Genomic DNA, 26,048 nt, shown 5'->3' with positions numbered 1-26,048 from the left:
TCTATTTCTCACAGTTCTGGAGGCTGGAAGCCTGAGATCAAGGCACTGGAAGACTCAGTGTCTGGTAAGAAATCTCTTTCTGGGTCGTAGATAGCCATCTTTTCACTAAGTCTTTGTGTCTGGTAAGAAATCTCTTTCTGGGTCCTAGATAGCCATCTTTTCACTAAGTCTTTGCATGGTAGAAAGATAGAGATAGCCCTCTAGAAAGTTTTATAAGGACACTAATCCCATTCATGAGAGCTTCACCCGCATTATCTAATTACCTCCCAAAGACCTTAACTCCCAATACGATAGTATACATTGGAGATTAGGATTTTAACATATGAATTTTGAGTGAATACAAGCATTCCATCTATTGCAATACCTATATTTTTTTTCATCCTGATGAACAATATCATGTGAAATAGGGTCAAAGGTGTTAGCACGCTAAGCAAGCCAACTTTTAGAGATGTAAATTGTCATTCCTTAAAACTTTGTATAAATTTTGCAACATTTAACACATACACAACCACAGTACTTGCTTATTTCCATAAAAGGTGACATGTGTAAAGACCATGGACACCCATTCATTTTTTGGTGATACCATGGTGTAACCATTAACCACATTTATAATTCAGAGCACAGGTCCTTGTAGCCAGCACAAGCAGTGTTCATATAGAGCCATTGCATTGAGGGTATGACTTTTGAGGTATTTTGATGAACGTTACCTAAGCAGGACCCCTGGAAGATGATGTTTCCCTGGTGTTTTTTTCAATGGTCCAGTTTCTGAAACTATAAAGCTCTAGGATCTCCATCCACATTAGGTCCTTAAGGATGACCAATTTAAGGATCATAGCCCAGGCAGTCAAGTTCCTGAAGAAGAATATATAGTTCATATTGTTATTTGGTGACATAGTTGTCACGTGACTTATAATACTTATATAATTTGGTCAGATTTATTCTTACAGGAAACTTACATGGGAAACCAAATTATTATCATAAACTTTACATATCACAGAATAAGAGAATTTTAATTGGCTTTCATTTGTTAGGGAAGAAGAAATTTTTCTCTGCCCTTCTAAGTTCTTCCGGCTGATATAGGAATTAAACTGACATGAGACAGATTAACAGGAGACAGTCAAACAGAAGTTGAATAATATATATATATATATGGGAGAGACGAAGAAAAACTAACTGGCCAAAATGGCCAAAAACCTCACCTAAAATACCATCTTCAGCTAAAGACAAAAGAGGATGTTGGGGGTAGTGGTTTGGGGCTTCAAAGGGGAGCAAGACAGTTCTCATGGAGATAGAAAACTAAATATTTTGTAAACAGATATTTGCTGGGCCATGCAGAAACAATTTTACACAGAGTTGACCCTGATCTCTCTGGTGAAAGCTCTATTCTGGGAACAGGCACTTTAAGTTCTTTAGGCAGCTAAGAACTAAAAAGAAAAACTTCCTGAGTCTTTTGGGCCTTGATTGTTTTCAGCTGAAAATAATCGACATTCCAAAGAGACATTTTGGTGTGTCAAATTTTGCTCCCCTGCACATTCCTAATAACATTACGTTTGGATATCTGGATACATTCACGGACACACATATCACTTGCCAAGAGGTCTGAGCCCACTCATCATTTAGTAAGTACAACTTCATCCCTGGATGATGCTAGATAAACATTGCCAAATATCACTTCACTGAATCCCCACTTTTCTTTGTTCTCATGTTACCATTCCCTTTATTTAGATAGTTTTAAATACTTGTTAATACCATTGACTAGTCTGACATTATATTCTTTTGTTCCAGTTTCTGAATTGGCAGGTACTTCGTTTTGTTTTTTTTCAGAATGACATCACATATGTCTTGTCTATAAAGATTAATGATTAAATCAGCACTCTGAGTGTTCCTGTGTACTATCACACTCATAATTCACAAGGTCAATAAAATTATTGCAATTTTCTGGTTAGTGTAGAGCACTGGTATTCTTATTATAGAATAAACATCATTTCTATACTACCCATAGTTCAGTAATTTGAATGACAAAATATTCTACATCATACTGATGCTTTATAAATTATAATTTGCACATTTTTAGATTTCCTTGTGTGCCACATAAAAGCATGATTTTACCAGTTTCTTGTCATTTACTATCAAGATAATTTTTTGTTAATATCTAACCTGTGCCAAGTGCTGTACTAGGCACAAATCTTATCTTGAAGGACTTCATTCTCCTAAAGGAGGGCACAAGGTAAACAGATAATCATAATAAATTATGTTATATACAGAGCTTAGAGTAAATACAGGGTACTATGTGTTAACTGAAAAAAAAAAAAGCACAATGTAAGAGCTATGAGTTGAATTTTATTTGTTGTCTTACTGAGGACTCTAGTTTGGGAGACAGTCTCGCAGATGTATCTTGAGGAACTGCTCCAAAGAGGTAGGAGGATTTTGGCTAGGGAATACATGCAGTCAAGCATATATCTCAATAAAAGGTTACTGCTAGTTGCAAGGATCAGATAGCTCAGTTAATGATTTTAATGCTTTTCTATGTATGGGAAGATGCAAGAATCTAAGTTTGTTGATTTTTTTTCCCTGAAATATCTCCAACTATCTAAGGGGCCTGTTTTTCTAAAGCACAGAGTACCTTATTCTGTTTTTGTCCTGAGTTTCTTTCAGGGTGTACTGTCAGTCAGTGACTGCAGTGGCTAATGACTTGATCCTTGTAGAACTAGGTGGTGGGCAACAGTCTTTGTTTTACAGTCCCCCCACTTTTGGTCATTAATTCAACCAAGCTTTGAGAAGCATTTCATGACAAATTTGTTTCACAGTGGTAGGAAGGCTTTTTCCTAGGTCAGGAAAAGTTTTCATTAATAGGCCACTCAGTGTGCTGTTATTGGTCTGTCCTGTTATTGTTAGCCATAAAAGTCTCTGGACCACCTGTCTTACTAGTCTGTTATGCTCTAGGGAATGATTCTCTCTGTGGCTTCTTCCCAAATGTGGAGTTACACTATTACAATCATTTTAATCTTGTATAAAACTGTGTATTTAGTCAATGATTTCCAGTTCCTTAGTCATCATTATTTTTGTCAGAGGCTCAGTTATATACTGGGTAATAAAAGAAAGAACAATCTTATAGAATAGGCAGAACTTAAGTAATATAGCTAGTGGCATTAATAAAGCCATAAGTAAGAAATTAAGCCAAGAACTTCCATTAGGTGCAGCCCAGTATATCCCCAGTCATCTGACCCAGTCTCTTTCATACCAATTGCTACCTTTAAGGGCCATGATATATTGGCATTTTTCATAAGGCACTCAGCCCAATTTCCTAGTGTCATTATGCTGATTACTTAGCATGATTCAGTTGTTCCCAGTATAAGGGGAGTTTTAAACTTAAGTGACTGAAGCCTGCTATTACCCATATAAATCTATCCTGTAACTGAGGAAGGGTCACTCCTAATAAATGAGGCAGTTATGGGTTTTGACTGAAATTTAGCCAATTGCTCTGATTGAGCTTAACTAACTTTTAAAGAAAATTCATCCTTATGGCCATAATCAGAGCAAGTATGATTATTGGCCAAGTGAGGGGACCCACCTAGTAGTATCAGTAATGGCTCAGACAGAAGTATAACTTCTTATTTTTAGAATAAATTTCCTAAGGGTCATCCAATCAGAACCTAGGAGAGGAGAAATTCACCAAGGTAACCAGAAGTACTAGACATAGGTAATTGACCATAAACCCAAGAATTTGATTGATTTTTAAACTCTGCATAGGATTGTGCACATAATAGAAAAACATTTGATTTATATGCAAAAGGTCTAAGAAATCAAGAAAATACTATAAATAATCATATGGGTCAGGTTCAGCATCTTGGGATAGCTGTCTACTTCTGATGTCATCTTCTTCTTGTCCTGATGTGATTTTTCCTCTGTTTGAGCATTGTTTTTAAGTGAGTTTGAGGTTGTCCTCTCTGTAGACCAGGCTGATGCAGGGGCCTTTTTTAAGTGGGAAATATGAATCCAAAAATCAGTTCCCTTCAGTTTTACTATATATGAACTGGTTAAGAGGACCTGATAAGGATCCTTCCATCTAGGTAGGAAAATGTCCTTTAAATGATGTATTTCCAGTATGCATAACCTCCTGGTTACAGGTCATGGAGTATCTGATCTTTGTCCAAAGACAGATTATTGTGATAAGCTTCAGAAACGAGCGTAGAATATCCTTTTAATGATTCAATTAAACCTTACAATAATGCAACATAGTAACAGGGAGCCATCTTGGAAGTGAGTCTTATGCAGTAAATACAGAATCCCAAATAATATTAATGATACTAGAACTTAATATCCACTTAAACATATTTTTTATTTCTAAAGTTACCCTCATTTCTACAAAATATAGCCAAATTTTCTACCAAAATATAGCTTAATTTGCTTGCAAAATGAATCTTGTTTCAGTAAATATGGCCTGATTATTTACATAAGTAGTTGATCACATATGTTATTTTAAATTGCCTTTACTGGAACTTTTCATAAGGAATCTCAGGTTGAACTTTTAAAAGGCTTCTCAAGGACAGAAAAGCCATGCCAAGGAATTGCCATTGGATTCTGCCTGCAATACCTGCAGATTTGGATGGATTCCTCTCTTCTCGAGGTCTGCAAAATATGTTGGGGTTCCTGCACCTGCCAGGAAGTGTCTTTCCTTATTTAACTGATAAGGCTTCTGGGAACCCTGTGAGCAAAGCACCAGGTTGATTTTCCAAGGGGCTTTGTGGCTCCACAAAGTCCATCTTAGTTCTTTAAAGCTGTCTGGTCATATTTGATTCTATACATATTCTCAAATATGACATTGTAGTCAAACTCATGCTAATATAATCAGTGTTTCCAAATTCTGGAGGGATCAGGTAGAGAGAAAAGGTAAATGTTTCAATTCTGTTTACAAAGGTATAATTTCTCAAGTTGCAGTAAGTCATAATTAGCTTAAAGGGAAAGGTTTCCTTATATCTGGGAAAAAAAAGATTAAAGCCAGTAATATTTCAGACAAAAAGCAATAAAAATTATTATTCAGCCATATGTAACTAATTATTGTTGACCTATATCTTCTGTTAACAGTTTCATGAAACCATCAGATTTTCCATTAGAATTCTTTGATTTATTATCCAGTTCATTCTTAGGACCTGAAAGTTATCAGAAACTTATACTTGTCAAAAAGTGGTTTCTGGGGCTTCTCTGGTGGCTCAGTGGTTGAGAGTCTGCCTGCCGATGCAGGGGACACGGGTTCGTGCCCCGGTCCGGGAAGATCCCACATGCCGCGGAGCGGCTGTGCCCGTGAGCCATGGCCGCTGAGCCTGCGCGTCCGGAGCCTGTGCTCCACAACGGGAGAGACCACAACAGTGAGAGGCCCGCGTACCGCAAAAAAAAAAAACAAGTGGTTTCTGTGGATCTTCTAGAAGATGAAGCATTTTTGCAAAAGCATCAGGGTAAAACAATAACTATCTGTAAGTGACAAGACTTAACATGGCATGGTTGAATATCTGATTACAATGCAATTGTCAAAGAAATTTGGTTATTTCTGTGACATATAACCTCTTAAAATAATAACTAGAATTATGACTGATAACAGTATACCAGGGCATATCCAAATTTTAGAAATTTCAGATAGTTTGTAGAACATTCATATTAACATTTATCCATATAATATAACCTAAGAAGGTTTATTACCACTCATTTGACAACGCTTTCCATCTAATTTAACATGCCAAATGAGGCTACTTAATTTAATCTCTCTCTTTGAGATGTTTCAGGGGCCCTGAAACATCCCAGAGTTAGATAGAGGTCAGAAGAACTTTATTTAGAATTTGATTTGAGAAGTTAGTCAAAGATATCAAAAGGTTTTGGGCTTCCTTGGTGGCGCAGTGGTTGAGAGTCTGCCTGCCGATGCAGGGGACACGGGTTCGAGCCCTAGTCTGGGAGGATCCCGCATGCTGCAGAGTGGCTGGGCCTGTGAGCCACAATTACTGAGCCTGCGCGTCTGGAGGCTGTGCTCTGCAACGGGAGAGGCCGCGACAGTGAGAGGCCCGTGCACCGCGATGAAGAGTGACCCCCACTTTGCCACAACTAGAGAAAGCCTGGGCACAGAAACAAAGGCCAACACAGCCATAAATAAATAAATAATTAAAAAAAAAGAGATATCAAAAGGTTTTAAAACACTTGGTCAAATAGATCACTGTGAAACAATACTTAGTTATTCACTTAATCAAAATGACAATAAAATATTTCAAAGGCAAATACAGGAAGTTATAACAGATTACTTAAACAGTAAAGAAATTTACAATCTGTTTTCAAAAGCAGATAAAGAAGTCTTGTCCTCTTAACAGAGAGAAAACCAAATTCTACTTTTGCACCACCTTACCTTTAATATTAAAATTTATTTACTCAAATTTATTCTAAATTAGCCAGTCCTGACCACACATTAAACTCTTTCCCCATCGTCTCCTTTCCACAAACCTTCTATAACTTCCTTTTTCACCTTCAGATTGTCTCTTTTTGTCATCTTAGCCTCTTTTTAGGACAAAATTTCTTTCTTTTCACTTTACAAAATGCATTTCCATTCCTTATACCTACTTTATTCCTTGCATACAAAGATGTTTTACTTTTTAATTTTTAGTGGTTTTAATTAAATGTTTTAATTAGAAATATTAAGCTCTAAAAACTTAATATTAAGCTTTTAGAAATATTAGAAATATTAAGCTCTAGTGAAAACTAAGAGGTAAGCAATTATAAACTGTCTTTTACATTAGCATTCTGTAGAATGACAAACTTATAAATACTATTCATAATTTCAAAAACATGTACTTTCTTATAGAAAATGTCTCAGTGTGGTACCAAACATATTTATTAATAGTCATAAATAACTTTAGTTTCTTTGTAAGAGCCTATGCTCAGTAGTTAATGTTTCAGTATCTTATTTTATTTGGGAATCTAGATATTCAATAAACTTCCATCATTTAACTTAATTTAGAAAAACTCTAGTTTCAGGTTACCAAAAGTCTGGAGAAACTATTTTTAAGTAGACGCACCATAAAACGTAATTATTCTTAAAGAGTTCACCTAAAAGCTCTTACTCCATTTATGTCTATTTAATTCACTTGTTCCCAACAATTATACTTAGATTACCCATGAAAACTTCATGAGACATTGGACCAAGCCAGCCACCATCCCCCAATTTTTTGCTAACAAATTTTGTAATAGAGATAATGTGAACTTATTTGAGTTTTAGTAAACCTACGTACAATAAAAGTACTATACTTAACTGTTGATGACTCTAAAGACATGTCTATATGAATTAAACCAACAAACTTAAACTAACTTTAATACCAAATATTAATTTAATACTGAATAATTCCCAGATCACTTGAACCTGAAATTCATTTGGGTTAGTTTCTGTTATGTTTCTGAGAATTTATATAAGCACTTATTTTCTCTTAAGTTATTAAATAGAACTCATTTACAATTAATTTTGGCAATACCACCCAAAGGTAGAAACATATATTTATAATATATTGATACAGACATACATACATCCAGATAGACACAAAGAGAGATCTCATAGTTTCCATTTTTAAAACTTAGTTATGAATCAGGTATTACAATATAAAACTCACTAGTTTATGAGTAACAATTAGAATAAGTTAAATTTACTTGTTGAAGTTTAAAAGACCTCTTTTCCCTTTTTTGTTTTAACTTAATCTCAGGAATTGGAGATGGTCTAGGTCAGAGTTCAATGGCCTGTACAACATTTACATCTCAAAGGCACAGTGAGGGAAATGCAAGCCTCCTAGAAGGACTTTTGTTCCCTTAGGGTCAGAATTTTGAAAAGATGTTTTATCAAGCTGGCTTTCTTTAACTGCATACACAAAAGCCAGTTTTGGAATGCTAAAAGAGCTCCATCTTGGCCATTTCAAAGCAAAATATTCTTAGTTCCCAATAAACTGAGCACTTGCAAGAATAAGCTCCATACGTGTTGTGTTAGTTTGTGATTGGCTATCTGACTTCCCTCTGTCTTGTTCAGAAGTCTTTATTCCTCATTTTAAAGTTGTTTTGTCAGGATAAAATTAGTATTGAAAACTGTGTGGTAGGCAGTTGTGCTGTTTGTGAGCTTAACTCCTGTACGTATTACCCTCGAATTGAGTTATTTCAGCAATTTTATGTCTCAGTTTCTGGTTTCTCCCTCTGGCAGTCTAAAACCATCATGGGTGCTCGGAACAATGGATGGCAAATCCTTATGTGTGCATCCCTAGACAAGAGGGTTTTTTTAAATTAATGAGTGGCTTTCCCTATAAGAGTGCTGCATGGTATGAGGACTTGCCTCCACCACTCCCATAAATTTCTCAGTTGCTTGAGAAAGCTGTACCGACTGGGAAGAGCTGTGGCCCTTATCTTTGGAGCTGAAAGCTCTCGTAAGGTATCTTCAATTTATTCCAACTAACCCTGTTTAAAATAGCCAGTTCTAACAAAGGCATCAGTGTCTTTCAACTGGGAAATCCAGATACCTCTTCTTGAACGTAAGTCCAAGGGAAACCTTGGCCTTATATCAAGGAGTTTAGCAACCACTGAATAAAGCCCAGGATTGTCAGCCAAGATGGGAGATCCGAGACCAGGAGAGACTCACCCAATTCATCTGGATTCACCAAGGAGGTGGATGGGCATAAGGGGCCCTTGTTGGTACCAAGGATCCAGATCTTTGTAGAGTTCACGTGAAGGAGAGCAGTCTGCTCTGTGTCCTTCACGGTTGTCAAAACTGTTGACTGAAAAAAAATAAATAAACCATACACACAGTAAGAGCTATGAGTTGAGTTTTATTTAGCGTCTTACTGAGGAATATAACCCAGGAGACTGACTCTCATAGCCCTGAGGAACTGCTCCAAAGAGATAAGAAGAAGTGCCCAGATATATGTGATTTGGGCTAGGGAAAACAGGCAGTCAAACACACATCTCAATAAAAGGTTACTGCTTGTCATGAAGATTAGATATCTCCATTAATAATTTTAGTGTTTTTCTGTGAATGGAAAGATGCAGGAATCTGCGTTCATTTTTACTTTTCTGAGAGAACTCTCATTATCTAAGGGACCTGTTTTTCCAAAGCACAGAATGCCTTATCCGGTTTTTTGTCCTGAATAATTAGAGGTTTAGGTTTTATTTTAATAGGTAAAACTGCAATTTGAATAAACCCATCTTTGCTGGAGAAATATCTGGCAGTTTCTTTGTTTCAGGTCAACATTTGTAAATACCAGTGATGTAGACTATCTCAGGATCTGTTTCCATCAATAGCTTTGTCTCCTTGCTATGAATGACATTTGCTTGCTTGTTCACAATTCTCATAACTACATATTTTTATTGGGTATTGTAGGTGATAGTATATATTGACTCTGAAGTACGTTATTTTATTGGAATAATGTTGATTTTTAACTTGGCAGGCAGTTTTATTATTTGTTGTCTACATTGTCTTTGCAGATATTTGGTTTAACATTTTATTACAGTGAGTCTGTCCTAGTTCAACACTTAGTTTAGGGCTAATCTTTAGTCTTGTGACGGTCTTAACTACAAAGACATGGCTTTTCTGGCATTTGAATGTGTTTACCAAACCACTCTACTTCGGAGATATCCAAACTGTGAACACTGTCTCATCTGTGATAGGCAAGAAATACAGCCTTTATTAAGCACTGCAGATCTTTCAGCTTTTGCTTTCTGATTGGCTCCTCAAAGTTTGTCTCACAATTGTAGAGTTTAGGAGGCAGTCATGGATTTGAGGGGAATTTGTTCAGGGTTTTCTCTCTCCTTTGCTTCTTTCAGAATTATTTTCCTCAAGTTACATCTTCTCTGGCAACTCCCCATTTCCATTCTGCACACATCAAGCCTTTAAGAATGTCGTTTCTGACTGAGTTTCATCCTCCCCGTGTTGCCCAGATTGGGGAGTGTCCTTAGGGCAAAACTAGAGGACTGCAACTCTCAATTTCTCCATTCATGCTGCTCCCTTACTTTAGGTTAAAAACTCATTTAGCTTTTGACTGTTTTGGACTTTCTATAACTCCTTTAACTAGTGGTTCTTTCTATTTTGCTCAAATTTTATAAATTATTATTGGGAGGGTTAATTGAAGACAAACTACTCTAGTATTAATTGATTTTCAACTAAAAAAAAGCTGAAGGAATTTTTATTGGAGTTGCATTAGATATAGAAATACATTTGTGGAGAATTGATATCTTTCCTAACGAGGCTTTCTATTTGTGAATATTGTGAATGCAACTGCATTGATTTACTTATGCTTCAATGTCTTTTAAATTTTTTTTAATACTTTTATGTTTTGTTACCTCTAATTTTTGTTATTTATAACAAAAGTTTGTTACATATAACAAGAACTACATGTTAAGTATGGTATGAATAGGTATGTATTTCTATTTATTTAACTTTCTTGGAATTTTTTGTGCTTCATGAATCTCAAGATTTATGTATTTCATCGATTTTGAAGAATTCTCACTTACTATAATTTTATATAGAATCTCCCCTATTTTCTCTGTTTGCTGCCGCTGGAATCCTGATTAGGTATTTGTCAGTTTTTGTAACATAATACTCTAGATATGTTTTATATTTTCCATCTCTTTTCCTCTCTGTGGTGTATATTCTCAGTATTATTATTTCATTTATCTTTAATTCACCAGTTTTGTGCTCAGCTTAGCTAATCTGCTGTTTTACATTTTAATAAGGTTTAAATTAAAATCATCATCATTATCATCATGTTAGTTCCTTTGTTTTTTCAGATTTGTTTTGATAACCCCTGGTGCCTCTCTCATATTTTACTTTACCTTGAAATTATTTAAATATGTTTCTGATAATTGACTTTAATATCACATAATTCTAACTTCTGTAGTCTGTGGTGTTAAGATTATGCCTTTTGCACATTTTTAATCTTGGGACCCTGATTCCTCTTTCTTTTTTTTTTTTCCTACTGTGAGTTCATGGTCAAAATAATTTCATCTGTGTTGATTCTTCAAGTCCTTCATAAAATGTAAAGGATGTGCATTCTTTTAGAAAGTATATATTTCATTTTGCCACAATAAAACAATTTGGAGCACTTTAAAATAAGTTATGATTTTCATTGGTGTTTTTGAATTTTTAGATTATGTACTTTCTGCAAAAAACTTTGAATTTGTAGATTATGTATTTTCTACTAACAGTGAGGTCAGGGCAGGCACTCATTTTGCTCTCTTCCTTTTCTAGGCCTTTTTGTTTGTTTACTTGTTTGTTTGTTTTGTTTTTAAGCTGACTCTTTCTTTAAGTGCATAGTCTCAGTCTTCCCAGCTTCTTAGAGCAGGTCTCCAATTCAACTTCTTGCCCTTCAGGTGTTCTGGACTTTGTTTCCTATACCCAACACAGCCACCAAAACCTCTAGATCAGGTACACCCACATCTTCCTACATATATATTCTTTTAGTTCAATTTCAGCCGCTGAAATTTACTCCATATTTTTTTCTGCATCATAAATGCATTTAAAAATTTTTTGCCAGAATTATTTGGCATTTTGTGTTGAGGAGTTTTTAAAAGTATTTTCTCTGACATTTTTCCATAAACATAAATCTATAATTCAATTTTGCTTTAGCAATTTGGTTTAGCAGGGTTGCATGGGAAGAAATTTTGCTAGTCTCTAGGGATTCCAATGAAATGGCATTCATTTTCTTCTTTCTGAGGAGCCTATATTCCAACTATGAAAACTAACATGTAAAAATTATAGTTATTATAATGAATGGTATACTTTAGTTGAAATAATGAAATAAGAATGTATTAAACAGTAATATATGGCTGTACTGGCTTAATTAAAAATACGGTAATATAGATAAATAATATACTCATTCAAAGAATTAAGTTGTTGTAAGTAGGATTATTAAGAAAAACTATTTACAGTAGAAATGATTCAATTTGCATTGAAGCGGAGGAGAAAGGACATTAAACTCTGTAACAAGAAAATTCATTGTGGTTGAAATTGATCTGGCGTATTTAGGGAGGGGAACAGGGAGAGCCTAAATGGAAAACATACTTTATAGAGTACTGGAAGCTAAGTGTTGTCTGATTGTAAAGGGTTTTAAAAGTTAGGCAAAATATATATTTTATATGAAGGATATTGGGTGCCATGCAATAAGAAATAAATCAATTTTAGAAAGATTAGCTTGGAGGTACACAAATGTAATAAAATGACAAAAAGAGCAGGTACAGGACCTCCAGAAACTAAGTTTTACTTTAGTTGAGACAGGAAGGGATGAGTTAATATCCATCATTGTAGATAACAATCATGGTTGTATTAGGAGAGAAGAAAATGAGTTCAGAGACATTCAATTTGGAGAGATGCTTATCACACAAATGCAGGCATAACATAGACAGTTCATACCATAATTGTGTTCATGGTTATATGACTAGAGGGACATTGAATTTGGACAAATTATATTTTCTTTATTTAATTGGAATATATACTTTAGATATAAATAGGATCACTTTTAGAAACATATTAAAATATGATTAAATTACTTAAATGATAGTTTAATTTGTTTTCAAGTTTTCAGTGTCCAACAAGAACATTTTATTGTTTTTTTCTAAATTGATGAGAAGTTGGTCATGAAATATACTTTAAAGAAAAACAGAAATTATGTAAATAAGACAGTTTTTGAAAATGTTTATCACTCACTGGATATCAAGAAAATCATATGAAATACTAAAAATAATAAATACAACCAAGGAATTAACAATTTAGCCTTGAAGTTGCTTCTTTAGTTTCTCTTTTTTGTTCATTAATTTATTCATTCATGTCAAATTTATATTTAGCTTGAAATATTAGGGTCAGAGATGAACAGATCTGTGAAAGATAAAATGGTCTTTTCATAAACTTTATTTTAACGTATTCTATTTATATTGTTTAGATTTTCAGATTTGGATTCATCATAACATATTTTAAGACTAATAGGTTCAAAAGGTTGTAATAGGAAAACTTAAGCATAAACACTGTAAACTGATTTAGGTATGTTATGATAATAAAATGGTGAAGTAAACAAATATATCTTTTCCCTCACAGCGTGTATAATGTAATGAGGGATACAGATGATTGGGTAATAATGACTTGGTATAATGAATATTATGGTGGGCGAAAATCAGCATGTTATAAAAGCACATAGGAGAGACCTGAGTTACTCATATTTGCAGAGTAATTGCATTTGTGTCAATATTCCTCAATTACAATACTTAATAGACTGAACTTGCACATAATAAATACTTTTCAAGTCTTTTTAACTTAACATCTAATGTGATTTAGTGGGCAAAATATTTTGATTTTTGGTAATCTTTGGAGGAAAATTAGACGTGGACTCTATTTTTTTTTGATGATGATATATTCCCTTTATGTCCAGTAAAGTAATTGTGTTCTTCGTGTGCCTCACATTTCATACCCTGAATGTTGACTTTTTCTTTTCATATTTTATGTTATAAGTAGAAGGAAGACATATCTATTGATTTTTCTTGAACTATAGCATTAAATGCAGCACAGATGTGGACAAAATGTTTCAGTAGCTCTCTAAGAAGTAAGCAGATTTTTCTGTGTACACCATTCAACCAAATGAATTACAGATTAGTTGGACCGAAGCTTTTTGGTTTGATATAGTTCCACTTATTACTTTTTTGCTCTTATCTTTTGTGCTTTTGGTGTCATACCCCCCAAATTGTTGGGAGTAATAAAGACCAGGATACACTTTCAGTTCTACCACTTACCAGCTATTTGACCTTCTATAAGTTCTAATTATCTAAGCTTTTTACAACTCATGTCCTTAAATATCGATTGGGATAGCAAGGGTCCTTACTTCAAGGAGTAGTGAGAATTGGGAGAATTAAATGAAATAATGCCTGTAAAAAGACTGTGCACATGAGAAAACCTTAATGAATGTTACCTTGGCTAATATTATCTTTAAAATACGACCTACATCTTCAGCTGCTTCACTCACTTTTTCATTGTCTTCCTGCAAGCCAAAAGTTTTAGTAGATACTTGAACTCAAGTTTATAAAAATAAAATGTGTATGTATATATGCGTCTATAGGTTTATAGATGTGTATCTGTATACACATGTGATACATATACATACATATGCTTCCTTGGGAGACTCATAACCAAGGGACCTTTGACAATGATATTCTTTTTCTTGGGATGTGATACAGTCTTGGTGGTGTTATCAGTAACTAGGTCTATTTGATAAAAGTGAATTGCAGAGATAAAGAGTAAGATTATGCATGTAGTACACAAATGGTTGAAGATAAAATGAAAATTTCCATTTCCTGGAAGAAAATAGCATTTGTAATAAAGAAAGTACATATGATGCTATTTCTTTAAAAGATAACAATAGTAATAACAATGATTATAAGAATAAGCATTTCCATTTATTTACCATTTATTCTGTGCACAGGCACTCTTTAAGGGCCTTTCCAGCAATTGTGCTTTAATTCTTACAACAACCTATATTTTATTCCCATTTTCCATATGAGTTAAGAAACAATATTCAAAGTTGATAGTTTAGCTCCCAAAAGTGGGTTGAAGCCAATATAGTGGGCTGTCACTCAAGTGCCTAATTTTATTTAATAATTAAAAGTTATTTTACCTTTGATGCTGTCCAGCATGGAAATATTTTTTTCCTAAAGTCATTTGTTAAGCATTTTTCCTCACTATTCAAAACACATTATAAAAACAATAGACTTGCTTCTCTGAGTCTGTCTTCATTGTAATACTTAATAGATACATAACCAAGAAAGTCATTGAAACTCTGAGCCTCAGTATTTTTCAAATTTTAAAATGGGTTTAAGTTTTACAAGTTACTGTGAAGAATTAAAAATAACAAGTACAAAGTGGGTGGCCCTGATATGAGAGAAATTCACTAAATAGCTAATTATTATTACTGTAACACAGTAGAATTTATTAAAGTAGGCTTATGTGCATGCCAAAAATTTCTATTGCGGGGTTTGCAAATTTAGCATACACGGTGGCCACAAGGCCCCAAATGCATGTTAATTCAAAGCCATCTGCTGCTGCCCTCTTCTCTACAGAAATTTTAACTTTTCCCTACCTTCTTCTGGACATATTCTTACAGCTTGAGAGCTAATTGGTATTTAAAGAGCCCCTAATGTTGTTTTGGTTGTTAATTTTAATACATAGGAAACTTACAGCTTCTGTGTACAAAACATTTCTCCAGGACTGCTTATTTTATTTTATTATTTTATTTTAGCCCTGAAAAAAAAACATTTTATTAAAAGTACATCAGCTTTACCTGATATTTAAAATACTATTGGTATAATACAAGGAGAAAGATGGTTGTTAAATTTAATACAATCGACTTCTGGCTAAATCTCTTTACCACTCTTTACTGCACATAGAATAAATTTAAAACCTAAACAATACTCTGCCTGATCTAGCCACTACTTACTGCACAGTCTAATATTGCACTGATATTCTCTTCACTCCAGCTGTACTGGCTCTCACTTAGTTCCTTAAAACAAAACCTTTCCTAACCTCAAGTCCTTTGCAAATATAGTTCTCTTAGTGCAATGCTCTTTGCTTTGCCAAGACTGGTTTTTTCTGTAGGACTGCATATTTTAAAAAGAGCTTCCTGAGCCCTACTCCTAGGAGTTCTTATAGTATGTCTGGGGTGGGGTCCAGGAATCTGTTTTGCCTATCCCATTTAACATTGTCAACTGAAAAAAATGCACAATCTGAGAGCTGTGAATTAAGTTTTATTGGGGGCAAAATGAGGACTATAGCCTGGGAGACAGCATCAGATGGCTCTGAGAAATGGCTCTGAAGAGATAGGGGGGAAGGTCAGTGTTCTATATGATTTTAGTGAAGGGGGGGTACACACAGTCAAGCACACATTGTGGCAGACGCTGTCTGCTAGTCACGAGGAGCAGACGTCACCATGAAGGATTTTAGTGCTTTTCTGGATATGAGGAGATACAAGAATTGGGCTCATAAATTCTTCTCCTGACAGTATCTAACTATCTGAACGCCTTTTCTGCCAGTTTTTCCCAGAGCACAGAGTGCCTCATTCCCGATCTCCACCTTGAACTCCTTTTGGAGGGTGTTGAAGGACAGCAGCTGCAGTGGCTAGTGACTTAATCCTGGTAGAACCAGATGGCAAGTGCCATCTGGGATGGGATTTGTTACATCACCTCATCCTGACAACAGATCAACAGGTGAACTCAGGGTGAGCCACTGAGGTTCAGAAAGCTGTACACATTCCCCAGGGTCATGCAGAATCAAAATCTGAACCAATGTTTCTTGGAATTCTAAAACTTTCACTCATAATTAAAGAGGCTAAGTGACTTGTCCCAGGTCACCAGGTGAAGTCTGACCTAGAAATCCAGTGTTCATTCTCCCAGTCTGGTGCTCTTTTGACACTCATATAACATGTGTCCTGTAGAGAAGAGCAGATTTTAACTACATAGAGAATATTACAGATTAAACAGAGACAACTGAACTTAATGTACGTCTAATCTTCTCAACTTAGTTTGCTACCTGATTTTTCAAATAAAAACTGGCTATCGGCTTTTTAGCTAATTATATTTTTTCCAAAAGTTTAACTTAACTCTGGAAGGTATTTTCCTTTCTGTAACACTCATCTTAAAGCTTTTTAGAAATTATTTTCAAGTGCACACTTACTTCCTGATGGAAAAGGAGTTCCTATATCCCTTGAATTGTTCCATATCATTGTCATTCTCAAGTCAATGGCTTTAATACTGTCTTCCCCTAGTTTCTTTCTTCTGTTCTTCTATAATCTGTGTAGTTCCTTCACTTTAATTTCTTTCTCTCTCCCTCCCTCCTTACTCCTTCTCTCCGTCCTTTTTCCTTCTTTTCCTATTTCCTTTGTTTAGTAAATATTAATTGAAGTGTTATTAAGTAGATGTCAGGGACAAGACCACATGTTTGATAAAAAGAAACAAGCCTACCTGCCGCCAGGAGCTCATCTTTCAACATTGCATCCTCTGTCCTAGCCCTAGTACATCCTAAATAGTTTATGTGAATAAAAGTTATATATGAGAATAGAAACTGTAGCATTACTTTGTTTTAATACTTAGGTATAAAAAGAAAGAGTTTAAAAAAAATACTTGCTACCACCTAATTTTAATGTTGAAGACATTTCTCTTCAAAAAAAAATGTTTAGATTTAAAAAGAAAAACAGTTAAATTTTACTTTGTCAGGGAAAAAAAAAAGTGATCTTTTGGGTAAGTGAATAATGCATGTACAGTCCTGAAATTTGCTCTGTTTTCTATTTTTGACCACTGCCTTCACCAAGATTTTACAAGGAGTAAAGACTAATTATCGAAATTTGTTCCTTTAAAAATCTATTCCCTACTTGTGAAATGCACTAAAACAGTCAAAAGGTAGGTAATGGGGGAAGGACAAGAAGCAGCAAGGAAGAAAATCCACGTGTTAGCTCTTCTGTCTCAGGGAACAGGAGCTTTGACAGCACACCAAGTTATCAGTAGTCATACATGACAAACTGAAACCCATGAAGCTGGGACACATTCCTTCAGTAATGCATCTGTGGGGACGTGAAAAGGATTGGAAAAGACTGAAAGCTAGAAAAGCCATTGCTTTTCTAAAGTGTCCAAATGAGTCTTTCTATGGTGCCCTAGTTTTGTGAACTCTGCCTTCAGTCTTAGGTGTATTATTTCGTTTTTTTGTTTGTCCTTACGATTTGGAAACATGATGAGAGCTTACAGTGAGAGATGAATTGACTCAGGGAATTTATGCTTTGGTTCCAAGGAAGAAAATACAGTTTTCAATCCGATAGCATATATATTTTATATGCCTTATAGTAGATAGATATAAATAGAACTATAGAAAGAGAGAAAGAGGAGAGAAAGGGAGAGAGAAGAGAAAGAAAGAAAGAAAAAGCAAGGAGGCAAGCAAGCAAGAAAGGAAGGAAGGAAGAAAAGGAAGGAAGAAAGAAAGAAAAATGGAAAGAAATGAGGGAGGGAGGAAGGAGAAGGAGAAAGAGAAGGAGAGAGAAAGAGGGCAAGAGGGAGAGAGATTAATTCATTGAGAGCATATTGATGAAATAAATATATCAGTAACTGCAGAAAGAACAAGTCAGCAATAATTTCTATATTCTGAGACTGAATACAGAAATAATGAATCAGGCTCTTTCCTCAACCAGAAAAAGGAAACTTTTTGCACATTTATTCTGCAGCAAGAAAACAAGGAACCAGAGGAGAGGAGGAGAGATACTCATATAGAGATGTATGGCTCACAAAGTGCCAATCATTCCTATTTCACAACCCCGGGCATCCTCCTGGGAGAGTTTTCCTGAGAACTTATTTTTAAAGTATCTTGAGAAAGTTAGAAATGAATTTTGTAGATGTAGTTTCCCAGTCAGTGTTTTTCAGTGTAAGAAATAATTAAGAGGAAAATGTTTCATGTTTTGGTTGGGTTTGATTTGGTTTTACCTTTTATTCTGGGTCTACAGAAAACAGTTCCATTTAGGGAATCTGGAAAAGAAAGGTTTTTTAAAATATATGTTTACTAAGATTCTTTTATAGATTTAATTGTGTGCAAATGTCAAAGTGTATGTTGTGAAACTACAACTTGGGAGTTAGGTCTTTAAAAGTGTATTAAATATGCAGTTTAGGGCTTTAAATTTCACTTAAAAATATGCTTATTGAGAAAATGTTCCTTTAATTCATCTATGCCTTTGATCTAATATTCATTAAGTATGAGAGGCATTCTGCTAGGCATGGGATATAAAGCTATAAGCAAAGCATATATGATTCTGGCAAGCTGAATATTATATTTAATGGGATAAATGGAGTATAAACAAGTAAGTACACAATATAACATTTTAAGTGGAAAAAGGCAAGCTGAATATTATATTTAATGGGATAAATGGAGTATAAACAAGTACACAATATAACGTTTTAAGTGGAAAAAGGCACTATGAATAAAAATAAGTAAATGTTATGAGAGGGAATTAAGGAGTTATTTAACTTATTTGGAAAAACAGGGAGGAGCTTACTTAAAAAAAAAAAAGTGTTATATTGCAAAGGGGAAGGAGCAGAGACCAAAAATGAATGTACAAAATGAATATCTAGCCCATATGTTGTTCTGAATGTGATAAAAAATTGTTTTTATTGATTATTTACACAGATTAATACCTGTATTTTACCAGCATATACAAATTCTTTAAAATGGCACCAGTGTAATAAGTCTAAAGGATTGAGTACAATATATACAATTTGTAGAAAACCTCATAGGTACTGAATAATGAACACTGGAAAGGCATAAGAATACCAAAAAGAGGTGCAATTTTTAGTGTCTACTGTGACACATGCTCTATACAATTGTCTAAAGACATGCATCCAGTCTGAGCCTATTTCTCACAAGAACTCAATATGGAAGATATCACTAACTTAGGCCATTCAACTTTTCCATGATCATACAGCTAGTATGAGAAAGCAGCAAGATAAAAACAAAGAATTATCTGATTACACGGCCACACACTTTTCCTTCATTATTTTACTGAGATTTTAAACACACTAAAAGAGTTTGAATAATGTGGGAAAACAGGAAAAGTAAGATGTTAAATTTGCATCATGATTAGCCTGATTTCTGGATATAAATAATGTTAATGATCGAAATCAAACACATTCAACTAACACACTTAACCCTTATTAAGAGAACTTGTAGTTAGTTTTAATGAGATATTTTCGACAATTTTCTTGAGCAGACCATAAGGATAAAAATCAAACATGTTTTAATAATATTTTCCCTCTCAGTGGGTACTTGTTCTTTCAATGTTGATGAAACCCTAGGATTTAAATCCATTGATTGACAATTTAAAGTTTCTTGTTTTTCTCTCATTTTTATTTCACTTTCTATTTAGGTTTCCTGCAGCATTAGTGCTCTGTGAAACTAAGAGTGAATGAATGAACAATCATCATTCATACACTCTAATTCTACTCTAGATATTTGATGATAAAACCATTTTTACTTCCCGTTGTTGGATATCATTTCAAAACTATAACCAAAGGCTTCCCTGGTGGCGCAGTGGTTGAGGGTTCACCTGCCGATGCAGAGGACACGGGTTCGTGCCCCGGTCCGGGAAGATCCCACATGCCGCGGAGCGGCTGGGCCCGTGAGCCATGGCCGCTGAGCCTGCGCGTCCAGAGCCTGTGCTCCACAACGGGAGAGGCCACAACAGTGAGAGGCCCACGTTCCGCAAAAAAAAAAAAAAAAAAAAAAACACTGTAACCAACCCAATTATAGTCACAGTCAGCTTCCAAGTACACTAGTGAGATGCCATGCAATGTCTTCAGAAGGTATTTCATGTAGTTTTCCAGTTCAAATCAAGTGTATCCATCGTTAATGTTTTACAATGATGAATGAAAACATATATACATAATTTAAATATACATAATACTTAAATATATGAATATTATATGTGTATATATCTTTTCAATTATGGTGGTTTTTTTAATATCACAGTTAAATAACTGGGAAGGACCTAAGAACGTGATAGTGAAGTTTTCAAACCTAAGGTAACTTGATGGCAGGACACACAAACACAAACGCCTTTGCATTTATACAGATTCCTTTTGTTTTCTATTCTTAGAACCTCAACCTACTGGCTCACTCGCATCCAGTCTTTTCTCTACTGCAATGAGAATGGGCTCCTGGGCAGCTTTTCAGAAGAGACGCACTCGTGCACGTGTCCCAACGACCAGGTGGTCTGCACGGCCTTCCTGCCCTGCACGGTGGGCGACGCGTCCGCGTGCCTCACCTGTGCCCCTGACAACCGCACCCGCTGCGGCGCCTGTAACACGGGCTACATGCTCAGCCAGGGGCTCTGCAAGCCCGAGGTCGCCGAGTCCACCGATCATTACATCGGCTTCGAGACCGACCTGCAAGATCTCGAGATGAAGTACCTGTTGCAGAAAACGGACAGGCGACTAGAGGTCCATGCCATCTTCATCAGCAACGACATGCGCCTCAACAGCTGGTTCGACCCCTCCTGGCGGAAGCGGATGCTCCTCACTTTGAAGAGCAACAAGTACAAGTCGAGCCTGGTCCACATGATCCTGGGTCTTTCTTTACAGATTTGCTTAACTAAAAACAGCACCCTGGAGCCGGTGTTGGCCATTTACGTCAATCCCTTCGGAGGCAGCCACTCTGAGAGCTGGTTTATGCCTGTGGATGAAAACAGCTTCCCCGACTGGGAGCGGACTAAGCTGGACCTCCCCCTGCAGTGTTACAACTGGTCGCTGACTCTGGGGAACAAGTGGAAGACATTTTTTGAGACAGTGCATATCTACCTGAGGAGTCGCATCAAGTCAAATGGCCCCAACGGCAACGAGAGCATTTACTACGAACCTCTGGAGTTCATCGACCCTTCCCGGAACCTGGGTTATATGAAAATCAATAACATTCAAGTGTTTGGCTACAGCATGCATTTTGACCCGGAAGCAATTCGGGACCTGATTCTGCAGCTGGACTACCCCTATACTCAGGGATCCCAGGACTCAGCACTTTTGCAACTTCTAGAGATAAGAGACCGTGTAAATAAACTCTCCCCACCCGGTCAGCGTCGTCTAGATCTCTTCTCTTGCTTGCTTCGTCATAGACTCAAGCTGTCTACTAGTGAGGTGGTGAGGATCCAATCTGCTCTGCAGGCGTTTAATGCCAAATTGCCAAACACAGTGGATTATGACACGACCAAATTATGTAGTTAACCATAAATGTCAAGCACAACCCAAAATCTTGAAGGAGTTTTTACAGTGCTTTTGTGGAACGGTTTATGTTTGGAAGAGTAAATTTAAATTGTCTTTTCAATATCTGTCTTATATCAGTCAATAACATTGGATGGCAATTTACACACATGAACTTGCTGACAATGAATATATTATACTGCAGTTTTGGTTTCTGAATGAAATAAATACTGACACCAGTCTAGAAGACATTCTACTTTTTACAATAAATTTCATTTGTAATTTTATATGTTCCGTGGCAATGCTTTTGTGCATTACATCCTCTAGAGGGAACATAAAAAGATACCAATAAAATTTTGTAGCTGAACAGTTATTAAAAAGAAGTGCTGTGGGATTCCTTTTTTCCATGAAATGAGTTCTATTTTGATATAGCTTGTTAGAACCTGGGGAAAATTCCCCAAGATATTTTAATTGAAACACTTGAAGGTCCCTTTCAACAGACTGTAGGGGAAACTCAACTAGGTAGAATGCTTAGTGTTCAGTTGTATTTTTATGGTTAATAGCATAATGGCAATGCTTTATTATCTATACTTGTAAACCATTCCTAGAGACACCATCATTATTAAAATAAACAGATAAACTTATTTCACAGCTAAATATCAGAACATTTTGGCCAACATACAGAAAAGTCAGTGTGATTATAAGCACATCGTGGAGAAAGTAAACCCTTAATTTCCTTAGCAACTTGCTTTGTCATTCTCTTTCTACATTCTAACAACCAACACTCAGCATACTCTGCACAATCATTTTCATTTCAAGTGCTGAAAACCTAGTTATTCCAACACTGTACCAATGTCAATAAGATAACATTTCTAGAATTCACAAATTGTAATGTGTTGGTGTAAAATAAATGATCAAGTAACTAATTCAAGTGTAAATAGACATTTTCTTTCCTCTCAGAGAAACTAGTATTACTAAAGTATATTTTGAATAGCAAACTCTTTCAATACAAACCAGTTTTAGTCCAAATTTTTGGTTTGAAATTCCCATATTACCCATAGTGTAATATCAGATAATATAATTCATACTTTTTTATCTGTGAATTTAAATTGCATTTTTGTTTAGATATATGGATGTATCTGTGAAGTGTGGTTATGATATTTATTACTCAGCTCTTGTTTAAATATTTCATAAACATTTCTTGTAATGTAAACAAATGCACCGTCCAGCCCAGCTTTCCTGTTGTGGTCATGAAGTCATTCCTCAAGGCACAGAGTAGGGAACCTATGACATGAATGAAAAGAGTAAGACTGATGATGAAAACATCACACCCACATTCTGTATTCTTAAGCTGTTTGTTTTATTTTATTTTAAAATTTATTTATTTATTTGTTTATTTTTGGGTGCTTTGGGTCTTCGTTGCTTCGTGCGGGCTTTCTCTAGCTGCAGCGAGCGGGGGCTACTCTTCGTTGCGGTGCGCGGGCTTCTCATTGCGGTGGCTTCTCTTGTTGCAGAGCATGGGCTCCAGGCGTGCCAGCTCAGTAGTTGTGGCTCACGGGCTTTAGAGCACAGGCTCAGTAGTTGTGGCTCACGGGCTTCAGTAGTTGTGGCGCACGGGTTTAACTGCTCCGAGGCATGTGGGAGCTTCCCAGATCAGGCTCGAACCCGCGTCCCCTGCACTGGCAGACAGATTCTTAACCACTGTGCCACTAGGGAAGTCCCTTAAGCTGTTTGTTTTGGATTCCAAAGCATTTTAAGAGAAGTTAGTTCAGACAACAAATATTTATTCAATCTACCATATGTACAGCATAGTTCTTACAGTTCTTACACCCAGTATCTGGATAGCTGCTTTTCTTTCTTTATTCACCTGCTTTTTTTTTTTTTTTTACTTTTGCTATTATAGGTAATCCAGTTGAAAATATACACGATTATTTAACACCATCTTTCTGATATCATAATAAATATTCTTTTCATTTAATTCTGACAGCACTAGGCTACAGATTATTATTCCCATGTTCTTGGTGGAAAAAAAACAAAGAAACAGAGGCTCAGAGTGGTTTGTCAAATTCCCCAAGATCACAAAGCAAGTTAAAAGACCAGGATTCCAACACAAACTTTTCTGCAACGAATCTGTCTTCTTTTCACTGTGCCACTGAGTTTTAAATGAACCGTCCTGTTTCTGTATTTAATCTCATTACATGCAAAGGTTTATGGCAAAACAAGAATCTCTTATGAAATTGAGGTCTAAATCATTATAAAACACATACCTTCACAGTACACTGGAGTAATTAAATAAACCAGAATGTATCATCCAAAATCAATCACCCACAAAATGACCAAGCTTATGAAATATAGATCATACATTTTAAAAGACATTTGCTGTAAAAGTCAAAATTGCCACTAAAACTTTTTCCAGAAGCATCTTGGAGGCCCAGATGTCCAGAACCACTGATCCCGGAAACCACCTGAGCAACATGTGTGGTCACCAGTGGCCTCCGAACAGCAATCATTCCCTGGAACTTAAGGAAAATGTCAGCAATGCTACTTCTTCTATTGCTCAGCTCGCTCTGCCCTGACTGACTTATGAGAGAGAAGCTCCTACAGCCACAGGTAAGGAAGTACATGACTACAGGTCTATCCTGAGCCTTCTTGTGCCTGGCGTGTGTTGGCACAAAAGTCCAACTGGATAGGATCAAATTATCTTCATTCTAACTGTCTTGGTAACAGTGTCAGTCAATGAGTCCTTTGTATCTCTGAGTCTGCTTTTCCCCTAAAAGTGGAAAGTAATAAGAATGTCTTTCTCTGAATGCCGGGTGTAAGATAACATGAATACAATATAAATAAACCTACTAACCAAATTCTAAAGTCCCGTACAGATTTAAAGGGTAAGGGATCAACATCTTTTTGTATTTTTCTTTCTCATATGTTAACCAGTAGTGTCCAACAAGCAATAGACAATATAATCTAGTTTAATTCAGCATTTGTTTGCCAACATATGGGAAAAAATGCAGTCTGTGAACATTTCATTTTTCCTGAATTTGCCTATATGCAAACATTTTTGCTCATTATTGCTTTAGGAATTTGAAGATTTTTAATAAAAATAACTTTACTCAAAATGTTATTTCGAGCAAAAGTTGAAATATATATATGTAAAATCATATTTTAAAAGACAGGGTATTTGATTTCTTTTTTGATATTTCTAATGTAGGTCTCTAAATTAGGGATTAATTGAACTTAATAAATTCAATGAAACTTGAAATTCTGAAAATTCACAATTTATTGAGTATATGATTTTCCAGGAACATCTCTTATTCCTCTAGCTATTTTGATGATTATCATAAGTTTGATTTGCCTTCCTGTCCCAGGAAGCTCAAGTTGATTTTTAGCAAGTTAAATCAGTATTCAAATGATCATTGTCAGCTCAAAAAAAAAAAAACCAAAATGCTGAAATAGCTGGTGGTCTTCTCTGATTTAAATAATGAAGAAAAGTAATTTCCCTCCCGCCTCCCTTTTTTTTGTGACTCTTATCACGATATGAATGTTAGGCAGGAAGTTAGCCATGAGCAACGAAAGGTGCCCCGTGGGCTGAACGTCCAATAGCCGCCTAATCCCGCCAAGTTATATGCTAACCCCGCCCCAAACATGCCCCCATCAGTACTCCAAAATAGGGCACTGGAAAAATCCCCCACTGGCCGACTGAGGGACTTTCCCCACTCTGGCACATGCGCACACCTTACGCCATCATGCCCTTAGATAACCTTTGGCGGCCACTGGGCTCATTAAATGTTCATAAATATTCTATGAATACATACATCTAATTATAACAGGCAGACTGAATTATGGGAAGTACATGCGCAGCAGAGCCTCTTATATAACCGGCAGCTGTCAATTAAGACTGTCAATAAACAACCTCCTAGATTATGCAAAAACCTTGCTTAAAAACTCTACACCCCAGCCTTCCGGGGCCATTGCCTTCCTTGGCCTGGCCCACCGCTCTCTTGAGGTGTTCTCTCCTTATCTTCAATAAACTCTCTTGCAACGGGTAAGACCTCAGATTCTTCTTTGCGTCCTCACCAAGAACCGAGGCCCACGCGAGGGGGTGTCTCCAGACCCTCTTCCTCTAACATGAAGAACTATTTTGGAAGGAACCAGGACCATGCCCCGCCCTCTAATCAGATATGTCCCCTTTTTGTAAGTGAGTCTCCTTCTTTTGTTCTGGAGGATATTTAAGATATCTTCAGGTTGAACAGACCTAGAAAATAAATCATTTGAAACAATTTGAGAACAAAATAACACTA

General features: G+C 35.9%; 1 protein-coding gene across 4 annotated transcripts in view; it reads left to right on the top strand.

Moving 5' to 3' along the window:
• BRINP3 (BMP/retinoic acid inducible neural specific 3) overlaps positions 1 to 22,037 on the top strand; it is a 418,441-nt gene extending 396,404 nt beyond the window's left edge. For all 4 annotated transcript variants that reach the window (XM_067729760.1, XM_067729758.1, XM_067729761.1 and 1 more), the window contains one exon: positions 20,658 to 22,037. In XM_067729760.1, the coding sequence (XP_067585861.1) occupies positions 20,658 to 21,774 (1,117 nt within the window). In that variant the 3' untranslated portion in view covers positions 21,775 to 22,037. The remainder of the gene's footprint in view (positions 1 to 20,657) is intronic.
• The last annotated feature ends 4,011 nt before the right edge of the window (positions 22,038 to 26,048 follow it).

This window comes from Pseudorca crassidens, chromosome 2 (genome assembly GCF_039906515.1).
Source record: "Pseudorca crassidens isolate mPseCra1 chromosome 2, mPseCra1.hap1, whole genome shotgun sequence".
NCBI classification, from domain to species: Eukaryota; Metazoa; Chordata; class Mammalia; order Artiodactyla; family Delphinidae; genus Pseudorca; species Pseudorca crassidens.
This window is presented reverse-complemented; position numbering and strand designations above follow the sequence as displayed.